Here is a 22,178-nt window from a genome sequence, read left to right as displayed (position 1 = left end):
GACTCGTCGGTGAACATCACACGCCTCCATCGACGCATCCCAAACATATTCGGGCTTTGTCTGCGCATCCAGTCAAGATTCACTTGCCGCCTCCGTGGAGTCAGAGGTGGCCCGACATAAGGTCGGCGCGCAATGATTCTCTCGGCACGCAAGCGGTTCCTGGCAGTTTGAGGACTAATGGGTCTGCCATAAGTACCTAAGGTGTGACGCAGTCTCTACAGCAGTCTTAAATCTGTTGCGCAAGTGCGACAATCGAATCGCCCTGTCTTGTCGTGCGGTCGTTACACGCGGACGACCGCTCCTGGGACGATCGGAAACTAACCCAGTAGCACGGAAACGTGTACAGAGACGGTTAATTGTACACCGGCCAACACCAAACTGCCGTGCGACAGCAGTTTGGCTATGACCATCCATCAACATCGCAATTGCTCTACCCCCTCTGAATTTGCGTTAAGCGCGGCATCTCAGTCAATGGCGAAATCAAAATGCCAACTTGGAAAATTAATGTGGCTGAACTTAGAGTATACGTTGAGATTATTTGTTTGAAAAATTCCGGCTTGGCTTGATCACGCCGCGTGATTTGGACTAAAGAAGCTCACAAAGTCACACAATGACATCGTCACGCTCGGCTGATTTTAGGGCAGATTGTTGAGAAGGAAGATCGTTCTTGATGTAATACCTGACACAAGAAAGGAGTTCCGAACGTACTAGCCAAGGCAGGTATACATCGGTGCTCAATATATTTGTGTCATAACTGACGCATATTGTGGATATATGTGAGTTATAAAGGAAAATATCAAACTTTTCAAACAAACCAACAAGTAAGTGACATCTGTTGTGTTGTTAAAAATGCCAGAAGCAAATACAGAAGTGGTGGAAAATTTGAACCAAGGTGACTCAGCAGGTCAGGGCAAAATGGCGCCATGTACAAACAATGTAAATAGTGAACCCCCAGTAGTGTTTTTCCAGGAAAGGTATTTTTTTGGAGAACACCGGCCAAATCCAAATGAGTACATCAAACACGCTGAAATGTTTGCGGCCATTGGGGAAGTTATAGATAGCTCCTACATAACTGGACTATAGCGCGTCCGAGGTTTTTGGCGTATTTATTTAGGCAATTTGGACGACAATGTTACACTAATGGCGGGTGGGTTCCCATTCCGCGGTTACACAATGGGTATACTAAAAACAAACCCAAACCGGCTCGACGGAGAGGACACCGTTAGACTAAGAATAAAAGACATTCCCTTATCAGCGGATGATGGTCAAATTGAAAGGTTTTTTGTAAAAAACAAGGCTGAAACGATCGGCAATATTACACGTGAGAAACTGAGAATTAATGAAAAACTCACTAACTGTGAAACGGGAGACCGCTTTGTTATTATAAAATCGAGTTCGATACACAGTCACATTCCTCGTGTACTACAGATCGGGAAATATAGGGCCAGAGTATTCTATAGAGGACAACCTGACCCAAACAGTGAAAGGGAAGCACAGAAAACATGCTCCAAATGCTTGGAAGAGGGACATACATTCTCTACCTGTCTAAATGATTGGAAATGTAGGGCGTGTGGTAAAACGGGACACAAGCAAAGCGAATGTGAGCCAATCATTGAAAACATAAACACCGAAATCCAGGTACACGGGATCGAAAATACCGATGAGGTCAAAGGTTGCGAGTCAGCTGGTGACAGCAACAAAGGCAGTGCGAGCAAATCTGGAGGACAACCGGTCGACAAAACAGCAGGTTCACGTCGCACAGGTAGCCGCATTCCTACACATAAGAGGCAGGATAAAGGTCAAACGTCCATTAAGGATACGTTTGCGGCAGTAGTTGGTTCGAGTACACCGGGTACTCCCAACAATCCGCGGCCATCCCCCAAGAACGTACGATCTCCTCCTACTCCAAGCGAGGAACTCAATGGTCAGTACAAAAAATCTAAAAAGTCGTCTGGGTGGACGAACAACACAAAGTCAACTCCGTGATAACCCCGTATATGTATAACAAAACTGTTCTAAACGAGAACGATAATGAAACAAGACATTTTAAGACTGACACAGTACTTCAGTTATTTGTAAGAAATAGACTGAGTAATTTCATAAGTATAAGAAATACGTATAGCTATACTTGTTATTGTTGTATAATGATACAAATACTCCAGTTTTGTACAAAGGAGCTGAGTGCTTTTATCATTATTATTGCATGTAACCATATGTGTTGTGATGGTATAATGAAAAATGTATACAATTATGATTGGTATCCCTAATACTATACATGTATTGTCATTGAATACTCGGGGTCTTCGAAACAAATCGAAACGATTCAGAGTATATGAATGGCTTAAAAATCAGAAATTTGATATAGCATTTCTGCAGGAGACACACTTTACAGAAGATTTGGTTGATGTAATTAACAATGAAATACACAATTTTGCTAAAGCTATATCAAGTTTTGGTGACAATAAAAGCAGGGGTGTATCGGTTATATGGAACAATAAATTGAATATCGATGTACAAAAGAAGGTAATTGATGAGAATGGTAGATTTATTATACTCAACATTGAAATTGAAAATGATGTGTATACAATTGTTAATGTATATGCACCAAATTGTGAACAAAATAGAAATGTGTTCTTTAAAAATATACAGAAACAAATAACAAACCATAAAGCTGGATCTATTATAGTCGGTGGCGATTTTAACGAGGTACACGAAAAGATTGATAGAAAAACAAGTGTACAAAACAGGATCCTTAAAAGGACATATGGAGTAACAAATACAAAAAAAAATCTAAATTTAGTTGATATTTGGAAATTACGTAATAAAAAAAATTCCAATATACATGGAGACGTAACAGATATGGGGAAGCAAGTAGGACGATTATTTTCTGATAGAAAAAGATATAATTAATACAGTTCAGAGCGTAGATATAAGGCCGGCCCAAATTAAATACACCGACCATCAAGGTATATCACTCAAATTGAAGGTAATTAGAGATAATAGAGGAAAGGGGGTTTGGAAGATTAACGGTAGTATATTAAATAATGACGAATATAAAAATTTAATTGAAAAAGTGATAATACAATCAAAACGGGAATGCGAAATCATGCAATTAAATAAAAGAAAATCTTGGGACTTTTGCAAGGTACTAATTAAACAAGAGACAATACAATTTTGCAAAAATCATGCCCGCAAAAATAAAAATGATATTAAGATTATGGAAGAGAAACTGGCTTTTCATAATCAATCGAATGTCACAATGACTGAACCAAAACTAATCGAACAACAAGAATTAGAACGGGAATTGGAGGAAAGATATGTGAGGTCAGCAAAAGGTGCTCAAATAAGGTCACGGATAGCCGGGGTAGAAAAGGGAGAAAAAAAACACAAGCTATTTTCTAGGTTTAGAAAAAAGTAGACAGCAGAAAAAAGCAATTAGAACATTAGAAGGTGAAAATGGGAGAATTGTAACAAACGCAAATGAAATATCGAAACAAATACACGATTTTTATAAGACATTATATAACACCTCAAATCCTGATATATCTCATTTGAATGAGTATTTAGAAACAACAGCCATACCAAACTCATTAACAGAAGATGATAAAGTCTCATGTGAAGGTATATTGACAATTGCGGAATGCTCCACGGCAATAAATAAAATGAAACTAAACAAAAGTCCAGGAAATGATGGATTAACGGTGGAATTTTATAGAATCTTTTGGAAGTCAATCGGGAATATGGTTCTTGACGCCCTAAATGAAGGTTACTATAACGGCGAAATGAGCGACTCGCAAAAAATTGGTTTAATTACATTAATATACAAAAAAGGTAATGAACAAAAACTAGAAAATTGGAGACCTATATCGTTACTAAACATTGACTATAAAATTGCAGCATATGTATTAGCCACGAGATTAAAACCAGTTATGGAAAAAATTGTAAATACGGATCAAAATGGATACATTAAAAACAGATTTAGAGGCTATAATATCAGACAGATACAAGATATAATTGATTATGCTGAAAACTTTAATATAGATGCTTGTATCTTATTTCTGGATTTCTCCAAAGCTTTTGATACAATCGAATGGAGTTTCATTACCTTTTATACGAATATAAGTGGAATCGTTAAAAACAATAACTGGTTAACAGAAAGTCATGTAATAAAACGTGAAATTAGGCAAGGTTAAAAAAAAAATAAAAAAATATTCCATTATTTCGTTACAGCTAAGGTGTACTGCAGGGGTGGAACTTTGTGCGTTTCTTTTTTTGTTCAGTATACGTCTATATCAGTAAGCTATCAGGTTCACTATTTTCATGGAATATTTCGTAAACATTGTACTCGAATAATTAACAAATGTTTACTTTTATTTATTTTATCAATACACATATTGAAGTATATACATAGTTTAGCTGTATTATTAAAATAAGTTTGCTTTTATATTCACCTAGTTATGCTCATTATTCATATCAAGAATATACCTGCATCAGTTATATATGTATATGATTGTACTTTTAAACATATAATTGCATATTTTTCGTATGAAATCTTTGTATCATGCGATACAAATTAACTTCTAAATATTTGATATCATTGTGCACATATTTCAAAAGTTCCTTTTGATGTGAAAGATGGAAATAAGTAGCTTTTCACGTCATTTATTTTCAGATTCGGTCCACTTAAAGCCGCTTTCTCCTATATTTCCCCAAAATGTCTCCAAAATCATGCCTGAGGACTGCGCAAACGGTATTTGTTAGAATATTTAACTTGGCATTAAATATTAAAAGCGTTTTATTGCAAAGCATTCCAACAATGGGATGTTTGATCATATATGTAGAACTTTAAACAAACACCCTCATGCTCGTGTTGTGAACCTATTCGTAATTAAGTAAGCAGTAACAGATAATAATACTCTATATATATATGACAAGGAATAAATCTACGTAACAACGATCTTTATCTCACGTTTGTTGTTGTCCCAATTAAAACATTAATTATATATCACAGGTTCCCTGATCACATCTTTTACTGTCACCGACGAAGATAGTGCCAGCATAACGCTGGGGATATTTGATGATTTTACACGACAGAGCGTTTACCTTAACCAGACCAATGGTAGTCCCGGGGTCGTGACAGGCCATATATACCTCATCAACACTGACAGTTTCGATTTCGACAGGGTAAGATATTTTCAAAATTATCAACAATATTAATATCATATAATATGCATGAATTTTCTGCATTCGTTTTTTGAACGAAAGCAATGTCGTTCTTCTCTGTTTCCACGAAATATATGTATTGTCACTGTTAGGTAGTGAACTCCTTAAACATATACAGTTGTGTGACTGCACAACTCACCAAAACTACCGTGCGCACACAGTGCATACATCGTTCACACACCGTCCGCACATCGTCCACACATGGTGCGCACAACGTTAACTTGGCGATTTAACAATCGTTCGCCCCGTTGTGCGCTTCTCTCCGCACAACTGTGCGATTTTGGTACAATTGGTTAATCAATATTACGGAATGAAACAAATCTGAAGGCTCGTATGCAATAATGAACACTGTATATATTACTGTAATTGTTCATCACAATTAAGATGACGTACAATTTTTTGACTGTAATGAAATGTATTTGGCTCCTACATGTAGCTAGGTAACAGAACAGGTAAATAACAATTTGATGAGTGACCGGAGTGTTACCTCGCCTGTGCCTGACACATAGAGCTGCTATGTGATACCGTACGACCGTTATGAATATTTGCATTCGTTTTGATATAGCTCCCCTTCGTCTGGTTTTCTCACCTTTGCGAGTTACGTAAGTGCCCCGAGCGGTGGAAAACTACGGTCCAGGTACAAAGTGGCTATGTTTACCTTTGTTGCCGAGACTGTGTTGTAATTTTACATGTGTCGATTAAGGTCGTTTAAAAAACACCGAACAAACCATTTCTAAATTTAAGAAAGTATAGACAGAAAGATAAGCTTATAGATGCAGCTATAATATAGAAACATACTAAACAATCAAGTTTATATGTTTCAACACCAAACCGTATATATTGTTAAGCCATTCTTCAATTTACACCAACCACGATTGTTATCCCGCAACGTTCGTCGATCTTCCGCACAAATGTGTGCAAGCAATGATCGTCTTATTTTGTATTGTTCGCACTTCGTGCACACATAGTTCACACTCCGTGCACACATCGTGTGTACACCGCACATCATGTAACGTTGTGCGATCCCACAACTGTAGTATGCATGTCTGTACCATCTGTTTTCGAATTTGTAGTACATTTAACAGTTTTTCACTTTCACCCCGCAATCGTGTTTGGCAAGGATATACATTGCATTATAAATCAGAACAACGAATTACGAAAAGAGAGCTAGAAAAATTCTAAAACAAAACAAGAATGCATCATAAACTCCCACGGAAACGGCGGCAAAATCAGATGTTTAAATATTGGCTTACCTTTTAGATATAATATCTCTGAATATATTATATTTTACACCCATATGTTTGGCAAGTACAAAATCAATAGTGTGTCTTGAAATATGGAGTATCTAGTAACAACAGAATTCATTTATATATAAACCAGTCGACATTAGTGTAAGAAACATATATAATATCGATCTGTGTTGCTCTTTTTGTTAAATAGACCTAAATCTACACACGTTTCTCGTATACCAATTCAACTTGATTTCAATCGCAATATTTATCAAAATAATTATAGATTTTTTTTGCCTGAACAAGAGTAGCTGATATGTTTGTCAATGAATACTTTTGCAATAATATACAAGTAGTGATTTGCACACATCATTAAATGTATCTTTAGATAAAAAATCAAAAAACATCACTGTCTGATTATGTGAATTTTTTTTACGATTTTAGAAGCATACAGCCAGATTTAGATTAATATCAAAAAATAAAAGTAAAATAATGTTTTGAGTTCAAACGAATCAAACAGATCTTAAACAAACAATTATTGAGTCATGTCAGTGACTGCAGCACATTTACGGCCGTGTAGCTGTATCTGAGTACGACTGGGTTGTTATATAGTTTACTCTTTTAGTTTTTCGCTCTATATACTTAATCACAACAGTACATTATTTTTTATGTTATAATATTAGATGTTTTATAGTAAATACATTCCTACAGCTATATGAAGTTTTGCATCATATTATACGATGTTATCAAATACGTGTTTGTCGTATATTAAAATAGGCCGCATAGATCCTTTGGTAGCTGGTTAATAGGAACCTCCCTGATCGATTTATATGCTAACAGAAAATCAATAACACCGTTAACAAAACGTTGGTGAGGTGATTCTTAGCAACGGGAAATCAACTGATAAAAGTAAGCAAAACTATGACGCTTTAAGTGAGCTAAATGACTATGCACTTCTCAGATTATGAGAAACTTTAAGTATGTTGATGCTTTAATGTATTTGGAATAACAAAGACGTAGTATTTATTGCGTCCTAAATTTCTTTGTTTCTCTTTCGAAAGTTTCGGTTTTAAGTTGTAACTTTTTCTTCAATGAAGCAATTCCACGATCATGGAAGCATACGTTTCTTATAGTTTTTCTTTTGTTGAAACTTTTTTAGGGTAAGAGTGAAGTGAATTTGGCATTCTCAGCATCTGATGGAGACGGCAACACGGTAATACACGATAAACTAACTTTCCTCGTAATATATATAGCGGGCACCCAATGAGTGGTTATTTATAATGATTTGTATCAATTCAAATTTTAACCAAAATTTCTAAACGCCAACATATAAACATATGGACACATGAATAACGTAAAAGTTTTAGCGATAGGCAATGATCACATTCTAAATTGATCCTCAATACAAACCACTAGATATAGTATGTTAAAGTTTGTACAAAAGTAAGTTATTGTTTAGATCATATGTTCCGGATTTACAATTGATTCTTTAGTTTTCTAGAAAGTATCATAAAACAAAAATGTTAAATATATTCAAATTTCAGTTCCCAGTCGGAACATCCCTTGTGTAAATATATGTATCTCACAGGACATTTAAATTTAACGAATAGTAATGTGTATACCAAATATTATTTTAATGAACACGATGCTGGTTATGTATGACAGTCAACAGGGTTTGTACAAGTGTACGTGACTGATGTGAATGACAACCCGCCCGTTTTCAGACGGCCAGCATACGTCTACGACATACCTGAGGTAAGATGGGTGCTGATAAACAAGTCATATACCAAGTAACCTACGTACTGGCGTATATACATACTGAGCGGCAAATCTTACTCTAAATTTGACTTTTTATAAACATACTGTTTAATACAAGTCAAACATTACTGTTAAAAATTGATATAAGGTGCAGTATATCTATCAACCTTCAAATGTTAATAATAATAGGACGCCATTTAACGTTTAAAATAAGGGGTCAAATTTCATTTTAGATTCAATCACATCACAATGATATAAAACAGTTCATTTTCTAGCATTACATTTCCCCTGCATTTTTTTTAAAAATTCAAACCTCCCTTGGCATTGTCTGCTATACTGATATTAATTAACATTAACTCTCCTTTGAGAAACAACGTTTTCCCACTATAAAACCATTTGTCTCGATTCGATTATTTTTATGGAGAAAGAAATATTTCTTTTAGACCTTTTTCTTCAGGATTATTTGGTTCAACCATATTTTTGTGGTATCTGCTGTTGTCTGGAACCGATGTCGTATGGGGGAGCAAAAATGTAACGATCGGTATTATACGTAGTAACGCGTTGGCGTCAGGAACGGGAGAGGTCTATAACATTATCTGTTGTTCAAATCGAAAACAAGTCACACCTATTGATCAGCAAAACAGGTTAATTATCGTATACATGTACACTGAAGATCAGTGACACTTTAAACCTATAGTCCGAAAGGCCAACACACAAACCGTTTCTATTGTAGTGCTCTCTATTTCTTTAAGTGATCTTCATTTTAATTAAAAGATATGGATGAACATATAATGGAAAATGTAAATTTATTGATTACCAACTTTGTTATTTCTCTATGTGAACCAGTTATTTTGGAAAAAACAATCATTAAAACTAGCCGTATACAACCCATACCTGTCTTCTATTGAGGAGTTCGCATTTAACTGAACAACTATTCTAATTTCCTTCTTATTGTTTTCCAATGTTCCGAAAATCCAGTACATATCAGTAGGAAGATTTTCATTGCCAAGAAATGTCAGAAGTGGCCAGCACTCCAATTGGTGTAAATTTTGTAGATATGTTTTCTCTCATATTAATCTACAAAATCACAAAACAAAATATCACAACACAGCCAGATATTTTTAAATATGTCAAAAATAAAATTTGATATCAACTGTGCAAAGAATTTGAAAAATTTATACTCATATCATTATTGAGAAGTGGAGTTATATACAAATTTCTTAATATTTTGTTCAAGAAATATATACAGTGAAATAATCAATAGTTTTTCCAAACGAATTTGGGTAAAATACGAAAATATTCAAAGTTGGAAAAGCTGATGTTTTGGAAATTATTTAATATATTTTCGTATACTGTATTAACATTCTGTGTTCAGGGACCCATTTTGACGAAGTGTCCTTTTTTCATAACATAGGTGGCCTCATCGCAATGAGTATTAATACAATTTTGGGTCGTATTGCATAAAACAGGCGTAGTTTGTTTACCATCCACCGTGAAGCCGCCCTTTGATCATTGTCATAAAATATACTAGTTAAAATGAACATTATATATTATTGCGTTCCTGTTAAAGATTAAATAATATGATTCAAATATATTTTAATAAGATATTACATATGGACGTGTAATATTCTACGAAGTGAAATTCTGAATATGACACCGTGTACAAATGAAAACAAACGATAACCTAAAAGCATTTAAAATATAAATATAAGGAATGAAGTTGAATGTTTCGGCATGTATGGGGTCTAACAATCATTAGGTTTCTGACTTACTTACCATAGATATGTCCAGAAACCTAAAGTTACGACCTCACAAATTAAAAAAAGAAATTCCATTCTTTGAATATCTTCACATAATGTCATGTAGCGCCGGGCATTTATATCTTTCATAAACATTTGATTAAATAAATGCCACTTTTGGGGTACAAAATCCTAATCTTTCTCTCACTAGATGATTAAATGATTTAATTTTCCTCATATAATGTTAAATGTTAATCGTTTTTAAATGGTGTGCAAGAAAGAAAACCTAATTTCTTTGAAATAGTTAAATAAGTGCCAAAAACGGTAAGTAGCAAAAAAAGTGTTAAAATATCTTAAAATGTATGGCGATAAAACAAAATCCTATAAACCTCTATTGAAAACTCTGTAAAATTATAAACGTTTAAAAAAAACCTTCAATATCTTATATGTCATACCTCAAATGTTTAATTACTTGATGTTTGGCATCAAAAATCCTTTTGCCGGGAACGTACCGAGCACAATAAAACTGCGCTATATCAATCTATCTTGGCTCTTTAGCATTTCTTCGACCTTCGTCATCGACTAAAGACATCTAGAATAACTAACGATAATGTTCAGAAACATGGCTGGATTCTATTCATATCTTATAAAAAGTAAGCAGTTCGATATCACGCGTAAGTAATTATGCTGCAAAATATAAAAATATACAAAATCTTAAAAGGTAAGTAGAATTTAACTGCATTGGTGACAACAACTGTTTTTTATGTTTGACTGAAAATGATACATGTACACATTAATAGTTATTTCAAATATCCCATTTTATTACTTGCCTTTTAATTACAATTGTAGAATTCAACCTATCCGTCAAACTACAGTGCGAACATTTCAGCGACCGATGCAGATGATGGCGTGAACAAGGCCTTTGCATTCAAGTTAGCCGTAAGCATAATAAAAATAAAACATATATATGTTATTGTACAACGTATAGCATACTATTGCTTTGTTTGTTATTCCTTTTCTAATAAATATTACAAAAGAACTATAAGTATCAATCTTAAATGTCCTGAGACCGTTTACTAAAATATTATTTTTTTTTTAAATAAGGTGATCTTTCCTGTTTGGAAACATTTGTAAATAGTAATGTTTGAAACCTGATGCTGTTTAGTTTATGCAGTCCGTGCAGTCTGAAAATGTGTTATTTCATTTCTTATGACCATACTACTTGTCAGAAACCTTACGTCGTATACTTTTGTAGCAATATGTCTGAAACAATATGTTACCCAGGGTAATGCTATGTTGATCCTTTTGATCTGACAATATTAAGCTCAATACTTCAGTTGATATTCTTGTCTAAAACCATCCATTAGATGTTTGAAACCGTCTGTAAATTAGAGATAGCGATCTTTTTTCGAGCTGTATTCTGAACAACTAAGTCGATTGTTCCTGCTTCAAACATTGATTAGTTAGTCTAAATGCTAAATAAGTTTGTGCCTTTTTTTAATCAAAACATTTTGCTCGTTTACAATTTCAGGCGACTGGCCAGGTGAGGGTTTTTCGGTTGTTTATGTTTCGGAATTATTAAGAACATAGAACGCTTAAAACTTTTAGCGGAGTTTATATTTGATAGGATAATCTTTTTGGTATCTTAGTATTTTAAATGTTCACTGTCAGGTGGGTAACTGTCAAAAAACTGTTGATCATGAAATAACAAATTAATTGTAAAAGATGCAGTTTCTTTCAAACAGAATGAACATGTGTTAAGCGTAATGGCGTAGATGGCATTACTTTAGGCAGGTGAAAGAAGAGATATCACAACAGTATGCAAAAATAACTGTTTCTTTTCACATAATTTTCTTTTCCATCATTATTATTTCGGCACGAACATTTGAAAGGTGAATGAATGCCAACTATATGACGTTTTAGTCTTCAGAATTATATAAAGATGTCTTCAACATCGATAAGAATAACGGACACCTCATACTAAAGAAACCATTAGATTACGAGACGCTCAGCTTTTACCAATATATCATAGAGGCCGTGGTAAGTACAATGGCTTGATATAACATTTAATCATACAAAATGTCAATGATGATGTATTATTCAAAAATTGTCTGGTGTTTGTTTTGTTTTTAATTGGTTCTGAAGGGACTATACAGCTTGAAATGATACATCAGTGGTGTTTTCTAACCATCGAATGAAATAATTTTTAAAAAAATGTTTAAACTTTGAAAAACACCATTTAGCATTTTAGGCAAGTGGTACAGTAAGATGAATGCAAAACCAACAGTCTTATTCATACTATTTGTGATAAATATATGTTTTGTGCACAAGACTAATGCAATCATGATGGACAATTTAAAACCGCCATATCTTCGCCTTTTACAGAATATTTTTTTAAACCTGTGGTGAACGAAAACCATATGTGAAATATATCCACTGCAATATCTGGTACCACTTAAGTTGGTATTAAATTTTACAGGAGCGAAATAGTAGAATGATGTGCATATTAAAAGAACTCCATCAAGTATATTGTTAGCAAATACAGTTTAGAATTGATGTGTTCGCAACTAGTGAATATGTTTTCAGGATAGCGGGAATCCTCCTTTGACAGGGACTGCTGAAATAACAATCACAGTGACCGATATTCAAGATACGCCTCCGAATTTCAAGGGATTACCATACATATTTGCTATCAAAGAGAATTCTTCATGGGTATATATCAAATTAAGTTTTATTTATGACGTGTCGCTCCTATTTAATGTGGGTGATTAACTGTTTTGTTTGTTCTTCATGGAGTTGTGAATATTAATGCTTTTGATAATCACTTGAATTGTACTCATCTCTTTGAACTCGATCATTAACCCTCCACTTTTATTTAGCTTTCTACTTTGAATTGACCTACAGAAGGCATGACTTGCCGCCCGAATACCAAATTCTTTGTCAAACGAGACGACTTAAACTTATCCATTGTCAACCTGACTGTCCGAACTAGTGACATACAAGCCTCCTCTGCTTATAGACCTAACATGTCAAAACATGTTTAATATTACTGAAAGTGTTTGAAAAAAATATGGGTTTATAAATAGCTGCATTCTAATGGCGAATGTACTACTTATAAATTGTTTTACTCCACTGAGGAAATATAACGGTCTCTACCATGACCTGATCCCAAACGAAAATGTTTCATTATCTAACGCCACCCTTGTTGTTGTCCGTATGATTTGACAGGATCGTTTATGATTGGTATACCAGATAAAAATGGAACATCTTTATTCCCTACCGTTACCAATATATATATGTCCAGGTTTACGTGTTCATTACTCTTCTGTCACCCTAGAATATGACAAATAGAATGTAAAAAATGTCACAGTACTATGACGTCACAAAAAAAAAGATATGACGTCCACATCAGTTCTCGATAGGAGAAGTTATATGTATCAGGATAAAAACAAGTTATAAATTGTTTTAAAGCATTGCATTGTAATGAAAAATAATCACCCTTAACCTTCAGGGTGTAACAGAGAGATTTCCAACTCACGGGTTAATATTTTGCAAAGTCTTGGGTTAGACAACGAAAATAACACTTTTCGGGTTGGAAACTTCTCTGTTGATGACATTTGTTTGGTATTTACAGTTTAATATTGCCCTTCTGTATTGATATTTAGTTTGATTTTTGTACTGGTGAATTGTCATATAATATTTCTGCTTTTAATTTCTTAAAAGATAAGTTGTTATTAAATGTTTTGAATGATACTGTGATTAACAGGCACTGATACATTATATAATGTATGTTGCTTAGGCTGGAAAAGATATCCTTGCCCAGGACGGTGATCGGGGAATTCCTAGGAATATTAATTACACAATGGTGTATTATTCAGGTAATATTTGAGATTTTTTTTAATAACATATAAAGATAATCAAATACCGAAACGTAAACGATATAATATAGGTTAGCTGGTACACAGACGACAAACTAATTCATATCTGGCAATTGATCTTGTTTGAATCATAAAGAAATATCAAAATGTTACCACTTTTGTTATTGAGAAAAATCTGAAATATAAAAAAACATGACATTTTAGTTTCTTACTTATAAAATATTTAGTCAGCACAACATAATGCTTAGAACATTATAGAATGACTTGCTTTTATTAACATGAAAACCCCACGCAATTTCAATCAAATGTAAAAACGATATTGTTTTAATTAGTTTTTATATATCTTAAACCCCAAAATAGTTTTTCTTTATTTTTCTCTTTTTCTAAACTAACCAATGGATTTTGTTCGAAATACAAATTACAGCTACCAGCATTAACAACATTAGTAATAAATTCAATGTAAATACCACCAGCCGCGTAAGGGAAATTACTAAAACAAATACATGTATATAAAATCTTTATTTCGAAATCGTTTGTGTCGAGTTATCCCCCTTGCTTGAAAAGAAAAAAAGAAATGAAGAAATGGTGCACTCCGATCGGAACGAAACTACTTTCTCATTAGCTATAACAGAACCAAATTGGGTTAACCAATAGAGTAAGGATCCCGATTTCAGGGCGAAAAAACTGTATTCAACATTCTCTTTTGATAGTCATATTGGTATTAATACGCTGATGGCATTGTTATCATTAAAGTTGATAATCGTTCTTGACGATTTCCTTGATTAACATTATATTTATTCGTCCGTGACAGGTATCTACCTTAAAATCTGTTCCTTATTCTATTTGAAGATGAGTGCTCAAAATTATTTGAGATAAATACCGCCACTGGGAGGTTTTCAATAAAGGATAAATTGGACAGAGACACTGGAATCGTTTTGGAAAATCAAGGTGTATGCAGGATCGGTATTGAGGTTTGTTTCATATCACTAAACCTTCAAATCAAAGTTATGTGCTCCCAATGAGGCCAGAGGGGCTGGACCCAAGAAAGGATCAAACTTTCAAATCCTTTTTGAGATGAAAGGAAATCAAACAATCCTTCTACCTTTGTACTAATGGAGAGCTTTAAACCATTTTTTAGAACATTCTCAGGTTGATGAGCTAAAAGAACGATGAATGTACACAACGCCACCTGCACCCACCCCTCACCCCCATCCCTGGGGCAGAGATAGGCAGGACCTATTAGGGAGATTTAGATAAATCTTTGAAATGCTTCTCCTGTTCAAATGGAGTGATTTTAACCAAATGTAATGGAGTGATTTTAACCAAATATAATGTAGAGCATCCTTGGGCAAAGGCAATTTTGCATAAATGGAGGAAGTGGCCGAGCTGGGGCAGAAGTACGGGTCAATTAGGCGGAGTTAAGTAATTTTTGTAAAATCTTTCTATTTCTGTAGGAAAGCAGGGATTTAAACCAAATTCGGTGAAGAGCATCTTTGGCAATGGGGACTCATTTGTGCAGAAAGGAATAGTATGGCCCTGCTGGGGCAGAGGCCCATTACTACTAGTAACATAGAGATAAATATATCATTTTTGTCTTCTTTCGTACGAATGGAGTGATTTTAACCACATTTTGTCTAAGGTATCGTTAGGGCAAATTGAATTCAAATGTGTACAAGTTGAGAGTTTGGTCCCCCTGGGGATCAGAGGGGTAGGGCCAATTAGGACGAACAATTGCTTTGTATGAATTGAGGGATTTTAACGAAAGGTGTACAAAATCCTTGGACAATGGGGACTCTGTCTCGTTAGTAATGGATAGTGTGGGCCCCTTCGGGCAAAGAGGCAGGGCCAAATAGGGGGAATTAGTTTTGTTCCATAGAAATGGAGGGATGTTTACCAAAATGTGTCGAGAACATCCCTGGGGAGGGGAAGTAATTTTTTAATAAACAGAGGGCGTTGCAATCATTGAGGCCGAAGGGCGGGGCTCTTTATGAGAAATAGGGATAAATATTCAAAGTCTTTCTCCATTTTTATAAATGGAAGCATTAATAGTTTCTTAAATGGTCTAGTACATCATTGGGTAAAAGGACTCAAATGTTTAAAAACAGATGATTTGTGCAACCAGGGGGAAAAGGGACAGGCCCCAAGAGGGGAAGTAGTAATAAATCTTATTAAAATAGTATCTTAGATACAAGTCTTTCTTTTAGAATGTAGGAATGTTTACAAATTTTGGTTAAGACGAATCTTTGAGCAACAAGGACTCAATATAATGTAACTGGAGGGTGTGATTCATCTTTAGGGCAGAGGGGCGGGGCACAATAGAGTAAAATTGAGGTAAATCTTCAAAATTCTTCTCCTCCTGAAGGGATTGCAATCAAATGTGGTCAAGAGCCACCGGTGAGAAAAGAGAATATACATTAAGGTGTGGTTCCCCTGGGGGCAGAGGGTCTCGCTTAGATAGGTTTAATATATGTTAATCTTAAAATCCGTTTCGTTCAACACAGAAGAAGGATTCCAAACCAAATTTGATATAGAGTATCATTGTCCCAATTAAATTCAATGTTTTATAACCATATGCCATGGGTAACAAGGCCTACATATATATATGTATATAGACTGCTTATCAAATCCAAACTGCACTCCTACATTAATTTTGTATTCTTTTGATATTCTTTAATTAGGAATCAATATAATTTTTTACTAAACTCCATCAAGTTAATCAAGATGAACACATTTTAACCACACTACGCATATTTGTGAACGTATATTGCATGGACAATGCAGAAACATATCTGCTTCACTAAACTAACGATTTGTGATGATTAACTTACCAAAACGTTCCATTTGTAATGACTAACTTACCTTTTCTGCACTCATATGCTGACAAGGAAGATATTATACATGCCACATGTAACCCTTCCTTTATTAGTATAATGTTATACGGCGATATCTTATTATAAATTCGTGTAGGCTGAAGAGATAACAAAACCCGGAGAGCCGACTACCAACTCTGCAGCCACCACGACAGTGACTGTGATGGTGGAGGATCTAGACGACAACGTACCAACCTTCAACAAGTCTCACTACGACGCCTACATAGAGGAGGACGTGTCCAACATTCCAATAAACATCGTGGGATCGACAGGCATAGAGGTGTTCGATCTGGATCAGGTTAGAAACAGGAAAACATTTAGTACAGTTAATAATGTGTGTATATTGTTGATGCAATATACACACTTGTCACATAATGAGCGCTATATACGCAGTTTATACACGATCTGGTAATATTTAGTTTGAACATGTAAATTATAATATTATGTATAAAATGTGTTCCGTGTAAAATACAATTGTTTCCCGAAACAATGATATAAGTCCCAATAGTATGTCATCGTCCATAAAAACATTTAAACGAACGCCAACAAATCTATATGTAGTATGGAAGGTCATATAACCTGAATAAGAAAACGTCAGTAAAAAACGATATCGAATTTTCAAACTTTGAGTGGCATATACTTCCACACTACACAAACAGAAGTTTTTTATCCCTATTCTGCTCTACCAAAGACATCATACTACCTTACACACGAACAAAACCATCGTCAACTATAGAAAGTATACTTATACGGTATACAAGTGAGGTATGTGAATTTCACACGCATAAAACCGAATGCGAATGCAATAATGGCGTTATTTGATGAAAGTTTTACTCAGTTAAATGCTATTTTTCAAGGTAGCTACAGAATTGTCAGAATATGTTGACAAAAATAAAAGCCATACATACACGGGTAAAATATTTTCACAACGGTTTCCTTTAATTTTATACTTAATAATACATATCACGTGATGTAAACCTGTGCAGCGTGTTTTAAATGGTACGGGGCTAGATTATTGAAAAGCAGAAATGTCTTTAAAAGCCATATATAGAATATTTCGTTTAAAAGTATCTCTTGTCATATCAAAGACGTAAAATATAAAGTAATATTTTGTGCGTATGTCAATGTATATATATACCCTCTCGCGAATTTGATAGGCTAGCCGATTCACACTTTCCCATGATAGAAAATTACTACGCGTCGTAGCATAAATGGCTGCTCCTCAGACGATGTTTCAAGTGGGCACAGCGTTATAAGTTGAAGGGAAATGACAGGAACGGTGATTGAGGGTACGGAATCATCAGCGGGACCTATATACAAAGTAAGGTTCGATGGTGTGTATTTAAAGATTGATTTAACGGACTACTGACTCAGCAACATCACCAGTCCGACATTGGAACAGACGTCAGACAATGTGGGTAAAGGGCCCCGGGGAACGAACGACAATGGATCAACTCGTTCTTGACATTTTCTGAAAGTAACACATGTTTACAATCCATGGCAAACTTAAAAACTTTGTCGAAAGCATTTTATGATTTGAACACTTTTGAAAATGTTTCTGGTGAAAGAAAATGAGGAAATGCCAATTTACTACGTCTCTTTTCTAAGTTGTGCCCAAACAAGAAAAACCTATTACTATTCAGGAAAACGAAACTTTGCGGGTTACAAGAAAACTTGGAGTGTTCACTATGGATTCTATAATAAACACATTTTGACTCTACAACACAATCCATTTCGGACATTTGGGCATGCATGAGTGTGAGAATAGATCAATGACCTGGGGTTAAGTTAAATCATGCGGCGATTCGGAAAAAAATGAATACCAGGAATTTCAGAAACGTCATACCAAAACAAGATAACCCACGTCATGCTTGTGCTGTGTCCCCCTAAATGTGGGCAGATATTGAGAAAGTCGGTTGATGTCCCGAAATTATCAAAAATATTATGCCAGCAAACACTAGACTTCTACATTGCCACCCATACATGTACAAATGTGACGTACATGCTTGAACTGACCGATGGTTCAAAAATCATCCTATCTGAACAAATAAACTTACCCCGCTGGTGAAGAAAATGTCCACAACGGTTCGACTCAGATAAGGTAAACTCACTAATCCCAGCGCTCGTAGCCACCACATACAAACATTGGTAACCAAGGGAGTACTACCAAACACTATTGTGGAGTATACGGGCGAGTGTTACTTGTAAATCGGTGATTAATCATAGCTGCATGAAAATATGAAAATATCGAAAATAATGTCATATTCTTCCAGTGTTTAAAATGTAAATCCAGTATCTACCAGAACAACATGGTGGGAAACACACCACATGTTTGTCACGTCGGACAGCCACCAGGACAGCCCATTCCACAGAAATATTAGCATGTTGTTTGGTGGAACACATTCACGGCGGGCGGTTCAATATCAATGTTTATACATTATAGTAAATCTGACTGAGAATCGTGAAGTCGGACTCTGACATTCAGCGAACGGCTGTGAATCTATCGATGTCGTAAAGTTAACTCCGATTTACAAGTTCTATGAAGAGAAATACCACGGTTTAAATATGAACATGTATTGTATTTGTTGATCTTATACTTACTAACATACTGAATATTCTACGTTAAATATAATTATCATAGATCAATGACTCAATCACACAATAAATGATTTAACAACAAGGTATTTGGAAGATCTTGGCCACAGTATTTAACAATACATACAAAGCGTACACCGCAGTTGGCGTACCACAAAACACAATGCAATGCTATCAAGAGGATCCTGGATACAGACATACTCTGATGTAAAGTCAATAAAATTCAACAAATCAAACACTTGTTTCCAATCGTCAATCATGGAAACGTCAACACTGATGATACTGATTTCCTTTATGTAGCGACATCCGCCCCATCGTACTGATTATTCAGGAATCAGTATCAAAGAACTTGAACTTGCAATGACCGCATTACACTGATTTCACTTGCCAAGTCACATAATTAATAACATCGCCACACAGAATGCCATGTTTAATTGGCTCTTTATGGATTTTTGACCGTTGATAAGGCTGAAAATAAAATAGAAAAACCGCAGAAAAACCGCAGAAAAATCACAACTTAATACAAAATATAGCAAATTATTACACTTTTATAATAGGGTGTGGTGGGTGGGTGTCGCTTAAAATCATCAACCGGTAGTCTAGTAATTTATAAGCAATACGACTACCAGTATGACTACTGAAAAGTTGGCTATTTAACATTACCTTGATTTTTATTTTTATTTTTTTTTACAATGTGTATGATTGCTATGATATGTATGAGTATTTATGTCACAATGTGCAGGCCTCAAGATTTGGCAAATAATACTTCATTAGCCTGAACTTCTTACAGGTTTAGACCGTATTCTTGATACATCTTACCCTGATACCTACGGTCTAAACAATATGTGAGCATCCATGCAAATGCATGTCGAGTAAACAGTGCTAAGTGCGGGGGGGGGGGTGTATGAAANTGGGGCGTGGATATCGAAATCCAAAACTTTCAATTAAACACCGTGACAGCATTTCCAATTGTTTCCACAGCGAAAATTAGGCTGGCGATCTAAGAAACACAGTAACTAATAGGCTTAATTTAGAATTATTGCAATGTTCAGCGGGGTCCGCCGCCATGACATGATGCCAGATTTGTTCAAATTGGTTGCCGCGTTTGCAACTGCTGTTCTTCCCGTTATATATAAATAAACGAATTACACTGTTCTACAATATGTCTGGACCATTAACCAGCCTCGGTGCATCAATATTTTAACATCAATTTATATGGATGCTCAAGATTACCCAACTGGAATTCTGCTTGTCCTTAGTTGTCAATCTCGGCTCGTCTAGTGCAACCGTGAACAAGGGCGGTAACTCTAGTGACCGACTAATGACCGACTAGGACCATTCGCAGACCACCAAAAGCCATCTGCCTCTGATAATGTGATTTATGCATAGGACGTAAATCTAATTATTTATGTTTGTCCTTGCCTTTTTATTTTACCAGGCACTACATTTAATAGCGCACGCATACTGACCCATACTTGTTGTATTGTAATGCGGTTTATAACAACAAAAACAGCTGATCGTCGTTGTTTCTCGTTCTTCAAGACTGGTTTCATAAATCTCATATATAGTAAAAACCCATTTAAGATTCTGTATATAACAAGGGATTTGTTTAAGGATTGTCCCAGTGATGATGCTTTAACTATCATAAGGACTATAAAGACAGTTTAAGGTAGCACACGGACATATCAACAACAGGGAGTAACTGTGTAAATAATAGCTAAGGGACAGGCTTCGGTCGTGCCCATTCTTACTCGTGTATTTTAAAAGAGTAATTAAAGAAATGGAAACTGAATTATCTGTGTATCGGTGAGAATGAAATATTTACCCGTTCTCAGTCTCAAGCTGTATCAATTGACAAAATTCATGTACTTATTTCATTAACAGGGACCAAACAGTAAGTTCAGCCTAACAGTCCGATATACCAACGGAAGCAGATTTACTGGAATTGAAGCCACACCGTCATTAGTTCTTTCCCGGGCCACAGTTTTATTGAGACTTGTAAATGGTTTTGAATTCGACTACGAAACAGAACAGACCATTACACTGCTTGTAAGTGATTTTTATATTTGTTGAATGTATTTAAGCTTCCTTTTTATATCAGTTCCATGTTGTTTTATCATAAACAGTATTAACAGTGACATATTTCCATATTTGAAAGTATGAATAGACCCACTTGGCACTTTACAGGATCTCAACGTTAAAATCAATAAAGTTACAAACTATAATAGTTCTGATGATTTTTAAACACTTTTTACCTACATGTTTGTTTACATGTGAGAGGTTCGGTCCACTATTAACATCACAATAACATATATCACCTAACTATTAATATGGCCCTTTCTTTGTCTGGTTTTTATTGGAGCAATTTATGAACTGCGCTCATAATTAAATTATAAAATAACGAATCCCTGTGATTAATGTAATTACGAGTCATTACAATATATAACTACTGAAAGTATCGTTTTCTTTTCATGAGACATTTTCGAAAAGGTTTTACATGTAAATTTGTTAGAAAGTCTTGGCATATTTGATAACGATATTCAATATTGTTTATCTTTCTATCATAATATGTACATGTAATATAACACCTTAATTGTTTCTTACAGGTTGTAGCCAATGAGAACACTAACCCACGTCTATTTACAACATGTACAGTCGCTGTTTACATCAATAATACCAACGACAATGATCCAGAGTTTAGTCAGGATGAATACAATGCCACCATCCCCGAAAGTCCGCCGACTGGCACATCAGTTACAGTAGTCACGGTACACGTGTGTTATAATAGCAATGCATTTGTGATATCAACAGTTAGGAGATATACATTAAACTATGATACAAACAGTGTAAAGTTATAGGAGATATACATTTACTACGATATAAACA

General features: G+C 35.0%; 1 protein-coding gene across 1 annotated transcript in view; it reads left to right on the top strand.

The window, feature by feature from the left end:
• The window catches only part of LOC110450575 (protein dachsous-like), a gene marked incomplete at its 3' end in the record, with an annotated part of 33,326 nt that overhangs the window by 5,672 nt on the left and 5,476 nt on the right, over positions 1–22,178 (top strand). Inside the window, exons 3-15 of the mRNA XM_021498175.1 lie at positions 4,673–4,750; positions 5,012–5,184; positions 7,612–7,665; positions 8,118–8,207; positions 10,799–10,888; positions 11,481–11,492; positions 11,873–11,989; positions 12,536–12,661; positions 13,749–13,827; positions 14,677–14,798; positions 16,795–16,995; positions 21,177–21,341; positions 21,899–22,060. Coding sequence (XP_021353850.1) covers positions 4,673–4,750; positions 5,012–5,184; positions 7,612–7,665; positions 8,118–8,207; positions 10,799–10,888; positions 11,481–11,492; positions 11,873–11,989; positions 12,536–12,661; positions 13,749–13,827; positions 14,677–14,798; positions 16,795–16,995; positions 21,177–21,341; positions 21,899–22,060 — 1,469 coding nt within the window. The remainder of the gene's footprint in view (positions 1–4,672; positions 4,751–5,011; positions 5,185–7,611; positions 7,666–8,117; positions 8,208–10,798; positions 10,889–11,480; positions 11,493–11,872; positions 11,990–12,535; positions 12,662–13,748; positions 13,828–14,676; positions 14,799–16,794; positions 16,996–21,176; positions 21,342–21,898; positions 22,061–22,178) is intronic.

The sequence above is a fragment of the Mizuhopecten yessoensis genome, unplaced genomic scaffold, assembly GCF_002113885.1.
Source record: "Mizuhopecten yessoensis strain PY_sf001 unplaced genomic scaffold, ASM211388v2 scaffold5325, whole genome shotgun sequence".
In the NCBI taxonomy this organism is placed as follows: domain Eukaryota; kingdom Metazoa; phylum Mollusca; class Bivalvia; order Pectinida; family Pectinidae; genus Mizuhopecten; species Mizuhopecten yessoensis.
The sequence above is the reverse complement of the archived record's forward strand: the minus strand, read 5'-3'. Positions and strand labels throughout refer to the sequence as shown.